This window comes from Impatiens glandulifera, chromosome 3, assembly GCF_907164915.1.
Source record: "Impatiens glandulifera chromosome 3, dImpGla2.1, whole genome shotgun sequence".
Taxonomy (NCBI): domain Eukaryota; kingdom Viridiplantae; phylum Streptophyta; class Magnoliopsida; order Ericales; family Balsaminaceae; genus Impatiens; species Impatiens glandulifera.
Window position 1 is genome coordinate 60,043,271 of NC_061864.1, and position 8,010 is coordinate 60,051,280.

The window sequence follows — 8,010 nt, forward strand, 5'->3', positions numbered from 1 at the left end:
GGAAACGTGACGTATATTCTTTAATGGGATGGGCATATCTATGGCACTTTCATATATTTAGTATTTAAGGTTATTTTATTTAAAATTTAATTATTATTTCATCTATTTAATTACTCCTTTTATTTTATTATCATTTATTAACCCAAAAAATGAATAGAGGGAAAAATGAAAATATAAAAATATTTTAATATATTAACTTCAAAAAACTATTTTTTTTAACCTGAAGAAACCAAAAAAAAAAACTAATTAATTTCTTGTTTTAATTTAATTTTTAAATATTAAATTTCTTTAAAAAAATTCACTATATTCATAAAAAAAATACTTGAAATAAATTATTCATTAACTTTAAAGTCAAATTAATTGACATCTTCTTGTTTTAACCAATCACAACTAAAATAATTTTAAATCAAAATTTCACATTGAAGTTAACAAACAAATCACATTATTGGTCACAAGACTAAGAATACCTAATTTAATATAAAATCAAAACTAATAAATTGATATCAAATCGTTTATTTTTAGTTTTAGAATGTACCAGCTTCAAAACATGACTTTGTTAAAAAGGAGTGAAAATTGAATTAAAGAAAGAGTGGTTTAGTTGAAGGACGAATTATTAATTGAATCCAATATATGAACATAATGATCAAATACACATTTAAAAAATATCAATGATCAAATACATCAAATTAGTGAACCATAAAAAATGTTAGCTTAAAAAAGAGTAAAAAATAACACTTGATGCTTATAATTTCTTTTAACTTAAATATCAATAAGTAAAACTAATTTCTTAATAGGACTTCAAATTAAATCGAATTTGAATAAGAAAACAAAAGAAGTAAAGTTCACAATTTTGGTGGTTAAATTTGAGTGCGTTATATTTATTTTCTTTGAAACACTTATTTTCACAAGAAAATAAGCTATGATTTAAAAAATAAAACTAGTGTTTGATAAGTAAAAAATGATAAAATCTAATAAATAGACTATATACCTAATTCAACTCATACACTTTAATATAACCCTAAATATGAATATTAATATTGTATAACTGAAATTACATTGCATTACGATAAACAAGGAAAAGCAGCACTCGCGTTTTATTCGAGATATGTTCACGTGCCTTCGATTTGTGCTAGGAAACGAGAAATAGATAATTTTTTGTTTTCTCAGAGGATTACAACAAATCACAGTAAATCGCAATCGACTCGGAGATTAGTGATAAAAGCATCAAAGCCAGATAAACAAAAGAACCCACTTGAAAAAACTAACATTGTTTATTTTGCAAAGCCACATCCCAACATAAATTTGCTTCCTTTTAAGCATCTGCACAATGCAAAACAAGAACAAGGCAAAAGGGTAAATGTAATAATAAAATAGAAATAATGAATATTTAATCTTTAACTAATTATATTATATTGGGATTAGTAGTATTAACTTAAAATAAGATACAATAATGTAATCTCAATTCATTCAATAATAAATATATCAAATTAATCTTTCTTTTCAAGAATTCAATCAAATAGTTCTTATTCATCTCTTATCTTTATATTATCAACTCTTAAATCTTCTCTAAAATTAACATTGAAAATATGCATATATATATTTGCCTTGTTTGATTTATCTTAATCATTTAACTATTCAAATAGTTTTAGTTACTTTCATCAAACAAGCTCTAGTCTTCTATTCCTTTTTCTAATTCGATGTTGTTAGGTTAGAAAGCAAAATGTGGCTTACTCAAAGATTATGAAGCAAAATAGGGTCATTAAACCTAATAAAATTCTAGGTTTTGTTGTGTGATTAAGATAGGCATACGAGCAAAGGATTTTCCTTACCATTTGGAGAAGAATTCCTAGTAGAGATATCAGATGAAGTTTCGGGTACAGAAATGGACAGCTGAGTGTTAGAGAAGGAACTTTTGTCGTCGTCGTTGTTGTTGTTGTTATTGTACCTCTGACCATCTAAATTCGGCCACAAACCTTTATTATTACCAGTTGGTCCCTCATCCAAGAAAGTCCTCATAGCATGATGCCCCTCTTTCCCCATCGATGAAATATCACTCCTGAAAAGGAAATGTTGTTGTTGTTTCGACATAAGTGTGTCATTGATTGGCTCGTGATCAGGGCGCATGTAAAGCTGAGGCGTTTCGTTCTGCAAACAAGAACCGTATCTTGAATTTGAGGAAGGCATTAGTCGCCAAGTGTCTTCAACATTAGCTTCTTGGCCAAGAACCCTAACATTTCTTGATCCTTCTAGAGATAAATGTGGTTCGAATGATTCAGGCTTCAACCCTTGGAAATACCTGTTAATGATGTGATTATTATGACCATTATCCAGATAAGAAAAAAAACAAAGGAAAACAGCAAAGTGTTTTGGAAACATCAGCAAATTTACTAATATATGTCTAATTAAGTTATGCTTCAAAACATTATCTTATCTAAATCAGCATTTAGATGAGATATTGAAATTTACAAAAATATTTACCAATATTTTCTAGTCCAAACATAGACTCGTTCCAGATCCAGCTTCAGGAAGTGTTTCAAATGAGACGGAATAGGACTTGAGCCTTGTTTGATGAAAAATTATTTGAAATTAATCCAAATAACCCCTTATCCCATCAACAATCATTTAACTACATTTTAATCCTTTAACCCAATCTAACAAGTTATGCGGGAATATCAACAAAGGTTAGGCAAACTAAACTAATCATATATCACATCTTGATTCTAGTTCCAAACAATAACAAGTTCATCTCAACCGGATCTTAATCATATCGGGACTACAAATTGGGATATGCCTAAAAAAGGGTCAGCCAGAGGCCCAAAGGCAATATGGGATTGGCTCGGTTTTAGCTCAAGAAAACAAAGCTACAAACTTTCCAAAATTTCAGATTAATCAGGATGATGTTTGAAGGTAGCACAATTTGAAGGGTATCTATCCCAAATCAAGTTCAGCTTTTAAACCAAATGTATAAATCATCAAAAACATATCTTCAGGCTTTGTGAAGAAAGAAAAACAGAGATTATCCATACCTAAACTCCTTATCAGTTGTTGATTCATAAGGGGAAGGTTCCATCTGCAACTTCAATAAATCATTTCTTAATGAAGAGCCTTCTTGATTAGCAGCAATGGAGTGAAAAGGAAGACTCTGGAAACTTCCACTCCCACCACTGTTACCAGAAAAGCTTGATACAACAGTTGATGATGAAGAAGAAGACTGAGAGCTCGATTGAGATTCCACAAGCTTTCTTGAACGATTACGACCCCTATGCATGTGCCGTTCACAGTATTTAGATTCAGGATATGCATCTTTAGAACACCTCCATTTCTTTCCATCTGTTCTTCTACATCTACCTGGTTCTGGATCAATTTTCTTTCCATAATATGAACAATAACCCACTATACAAAACCAAACAACAATCAACAATCAACAAACCCATTTAACCTCGAGATCTTTAATCAGTTCAATCGATCAGGAAAAACTTACAAGCGGAGTGATGAAAAAACCTCGCAGACAGAGATTCCAAACTTCGTCGGATCGGAACAAGGAGATCAGGTGGGACAGGAAGTCCAGCAACCAAATACTTATATATCAAAGCTTGATGTTCTAGCTCCTGCCACTGTGCCGCAGTGAACGGTGGCCGAGAATCCACTACAGAAGCGATTGAAGACGTACTACTACTCATATTTCTCGAAAACAACTAAACCCACCTCCTGAACTTTCAAAAAATGCGAAATGAAACCTGCGAATGAAACGCCATAAACGGTCAATCAGTGTAAAAGAAAGGATGTATACAGAGAATGAAAGGTTACCTCAGGAGGGAACAAGTATAGGGTTTGGCCGCAGAAGAGCAAGCAGAGAGAGAGAGAGAGAGAGAAAGAGAAAGAGAAAGATTGAGAAGACAACAGGTAGGGATGGCCACACATAAAGTGGGGGCCTCTCCGATGCTTTGTACTTCTACATGTAGCTAGAGTTTCTACTGATCTCCATTACTACAAGAGAGAAGATAACTTCGGCTTAACGTTAATCTCTGTTCTTAGTTGAGCCTTTTCTTTCATTACCAAATTTGTACAATCCACTTCACTTCACTTCCTTTTTCAAAAAAAATCAACAAGTTATTTTTAACATTTTAATTAAACTTATGAGTAATTTATTTATTTTTTTTACATATATTTAATTTATTGTTAGATATCACTTTCCTTATTTTAATAATTAATTAGATTTTAAATATATAAATAAATTATTTTTTGTTTGAAAATTATCAATTTAATAAAAAATAGAAAATTTATTTGGAGATGAAATTTAAAAAAAGAAATAACGTGACATAACTTAATTGACTCAAAAATAAAAAATAAAATTTCAAGTCATTTCCTCTCTAGTTCCTTTTTTTATCATTCTTTCTAACAATAAATCGTTTAAACACAATGACAAAAACATAAAATGAAAAAATAGTTTAAAAACATAAATGACTCTGTGGCCCAATGGATAAGGCGCTGGTCTACGAAACCAGAGATTCTGGGTTCGATCCCCAGCAGAGTCGCTTTAATTTTATTATGCGTTGTGGAGTATCACTAGGACTCATTGGGTGATCTCGTTTTTTGGTTGAAGTATTATTAACGGTGAAATTTTTACGCATGATATGTGCTTGAAAAAAGTTGTATTATGGTTAGTTGTATGTGTCACGAGAATGTTGAATCGACAATTCAGTTACTTTTGCAATGTCAAATGGTGGCTAGTATTTAAGTCTTTTGAGGAGTATCACTAGGATTAATTGGGTGATGCCCGAGTTTTTGAGTAGTTGTTAAAAAATTTAGATTGATGCGGCTAATATGACAGACCTACATAATTGGGTTATCATCCCAATTATTTTTATGTTGACTATCTGCTTGGAGATAAATCGTCGAACTTTCATTTATCATAGTCGTTCAATGTGTATCATTCATAATATTATTATTATGATGTTATATGAGATTCAATCTAGAAAGTAGGTAGAATCCGTTGGGGAGTTAATCATTCTTCTCGATAACTTACGAGCTCGATAACCTATTGAGTAACGTTTTTTATTTTAAAATTTTTGTTTTAAATTTTAATTTTAATTTGTTTTTTCTTCATGTCATTCTTTTGTCGCTGTGTTCAAACGATTTTTATCATTTTTAATATTTATACCTTTTTTTAAAAAAAAATAGTTCAAAAGAGATAGTAATAATTAAATACAGAAAAACAATTAATTGACTTAAATATCTTAAAAAGAATAATAAGATCTCCACACGAGTCACCACATTTCTTTAACACGTAAGATAATTAAAAAAGAAAATTCAAATGGCAAAATCATTTGTCACACTTCAAGTTGAAAATGGGTGGGGTTAGTTTTTATATTAAAAAATAGAGAAATTATTTGGAGAGAGGATTTAAAAAAGGGAATGAGAGTGACATGATTTAATTGAATGAAAAAAATAAAATTATCTATCTTCGTGTCATTCCCTCTCTTATTCCTTTTTTATCATTCTTTTTAAAAAAATCGTTTAAGCATAACAACATAAACATAAAATGTAAAAATAGTTTAAAAGCATAAATGACTATGTGGCCCAATGGATAAGGCATTGGTCTACGAAATCAGAGACTTTGGATTTGATCCTTAGAAGAGTTGCTTTAATTTATTATGCGTTTGCTAAAATGAGTTCATATGTTATTTGTTGGGAGAATCTTTGAGATTCAATAATTCCATCCAAAATCTCGCTTTACGGATGATATGTGTATGAAAAAATATTGTATTATGGTTAGTCGTTGTTGTATGTGTCACGAGGAGTTTGAATCGACAACTCACTTACTTTTGCATTGTTAAAGGGTGTCTAGTATTTGGAGTTTTTTTGTGAAGTATCACAAAGATTCATTGGGTGATGTCCGAGTCTTTGAGTAGTTGTTGAGAAATTTGGATTGATGTAACTAATATGGAAGACCTATATAATTGGGTTATCATCTCAATCAGAGCCGACCCTAATGTTTGGGATGCCCCTGATAGTTTTATGTTTTTTCCCCAAACTACTAGGCTAGACTCATTTATGTTCAAAAAGTTATAAAAATTTATTCTTTATTTTATTTAATGGGTTTCCCTGAGAAGTGGGTTGCCCTAGCCCAGGGGCTTGCTGGGCTTACCCCAGGACCGCCCCTGATCTCAATTATTTTCTTGTAGACTAATTTTGGCTAGAGAGAAATCGTCGAACTTTCACTGATTGTAGTCGTCCGATGTTTATCATTTATAATGTTATTATTATGACGCTTTTTGAATTTCATTCTGGAAAACTGGTAGAGTCCGGTGGGGAGTTTATCGTTCTTCTTAAAGACTTACGAGCTCGATAACTTATTAAGTAATGTTTTTATTTTTAAAATTTTGTTTTTATTTGTTTTCTTTTCATGTCATATTTTTTTCGTTATGCTTAAATAATTTTTGTCATTTTTAATATATATAGACTTTTTTTTAAAAATAATTCAAAAAAAGAGATTAAAAAATTAATACAGAAAAACAATTAATTGACTCAATCATCTTAAAAAGAATAATAAAATCTCCATTCTTAGTCAACAAGTTTCCTTAACTGTTTTATCAAGTAAGATATTTCAAATGACAAAAACATTTGTCACATTTTCAAGTTGAAAATGAGTAGGTTTAGTTTTTACATTAATATATATATATATATATATATATATATATATATATATATAATTTAAAAATAATAAATTGATTATATAATATTTTAAATTTAAATGGTTAATTAGTATTTATAGTTATTTTGTATTATTTATTTTTTAAATTCATTTCAAATTGAGGATATTTCACATATATAATGTTTAATGAAATTATTATTATATATTATTAATAAACTTAATAATATAACGTTGAGAGATAAAAAAAAAAAGGGTAAAAGAAATTAGACATGTTTGTAACTTCTTCATGGGATATATTGTACCTGATTTTTTAGTATTATAAAACTAAGATAACATTAGTATTTTTTTTGGTTGAGATAATTGTACATTTGTACTTTACCAAATAGAGTATATATGTACCTATAACCAAAGACAACATAAAATAATTTTGTAGCATTGGATCTTGTAGATAATCTATTTTGCTGTTTGTTTGAGACATAATATTTTTTTATGCTTTTTTTTTCTCATAAAAAGTTTAATTCAAAGATATCTTAATCATGTATTTATATATTTTATCTTTTATTCTTACTAAAAAACAGTGAATAGTTATAATGTGATGGACTATGTTAGCTTACTTTAAATAATAAACTCTAATTTAAAAAAAAAAATTATTGTATAAATTTAAAATAATAGAGATAAAAATAGTGAATGGTTATAATGTGATGGACTATGTTAGCTTATTTTAAATAATAAACTATAATTTAAAAAATAAATACTTTATTGTATAAATTTAAAATATTTAATTAAAATAATAGTGATAACAAAACAACTTACATTTTATTTATTACTTTTTTAAATTTAGGGAATTCAAACTATCCCTAACACATTTTAGTAAGAATTGAATTTTTACCTCTAGATTTTGTAGGACTCATTCTTGTTAATTAACTATCCTAATGGTTAGGTTACTTTTCAGGGTTGGAAACTAATTGTAAACCGATCTTAGCATCCAAAAAAACTATTGTAGGCCTAATTTTTTGAAGGACCAGTTTGTCAAATTAAACTTTAAAGTAATTTTTTTACATTAGTTAACATAGTTCACACAAGGGTTTCTAAAATTTAGAGATCAAACTATATAGTCAAATACAACTTGAATTTGAGGCAATATAGTATGTTTGTTTTGAGATTTTGAATTTTTTATTTATTTTAAAAAGTATATATATTTTGATAAGTGAAATTAAATTACTACTTTTATAATACTATCAAAATTACATAATTTAAAAATAATTTATTTAAAGAGAATTGATGGTAATCTATTAGAGTAACCAGAGTCGGTCCGATGTTTGGGATGCCCCAGTCTAAAAAAACGTGATTTTTAA

At 28.7% G+C, this 8,010-nt stretch overlaps 1 protein-coding gene and 1 non-coding gene across 2 annotated transcripts; one reads left to right on the plus strand and one right to left on the minus strand.

Annotated features, from left to right (window-relative positions):
• Nucleotides 1–1,067: 1,067 nt before the first annotated feature.
• LOC124931774 (growth-regulating factor 4-like) lies at nt 1,068–3,930 on the minus strand. The gene is made up of 5 exons (XM_047472327.1): nt 3,808–3,930; nt 3,482–3,708; nt 3,027–3,393; nt 1,830–2,296; nt 1,068–1,320 (listed from the first exon to the last, which is right to left on the minus strand). Exons 2-5 carry the CDS (start codon nt 3,678–3,680, stop codon nt 1,313–1,315), a joined length of 1,041 nt encoding a protein of 346 aa, XP_047328283.1. The 5' UTR covers nt 3,681–3,708; nt 3,808–3,930; the 3' UTR covers nt 1,068–1,312.
• Nucleotides 3,931–4,462: 532 nt separating this feature from the next.
• TRNAR-ACG lies at nt 4,463–4,535 on the plus strand. The gene has a single exon. It is a non-coding gene; the product is annotated as a tRNA-Arg (tRNA).
• The last annotated feature ends 3,475 nt before the right edge of the window (nt 4,536–8,010 follow it).

Bases quoted from the DNA above. Each gene is read 5' to 3' on its own strand.
- LOC124931774 (XM_047472327.1), bottom strand. From the start codon at position 3,680: ATGAGTAGTAGTACGTCTTCAATCGCTTCTGTAGTGGATTCTCGGCCA. The intron at 3,394-3,481 runs GTAAGTTTTTCC...GGTTTTGTATAG, and splicing joins GTTTTTTCATCACTCCGCTT to TGGGTTATTGTTCATATTAT. The intron at 2,297-3,026 runs GTATGGATAATC...CATCATTAACAG, and splicing joins ACAACTGATAAGGAGTTTAG to GTATTTCCAAGGGTTGAAGC.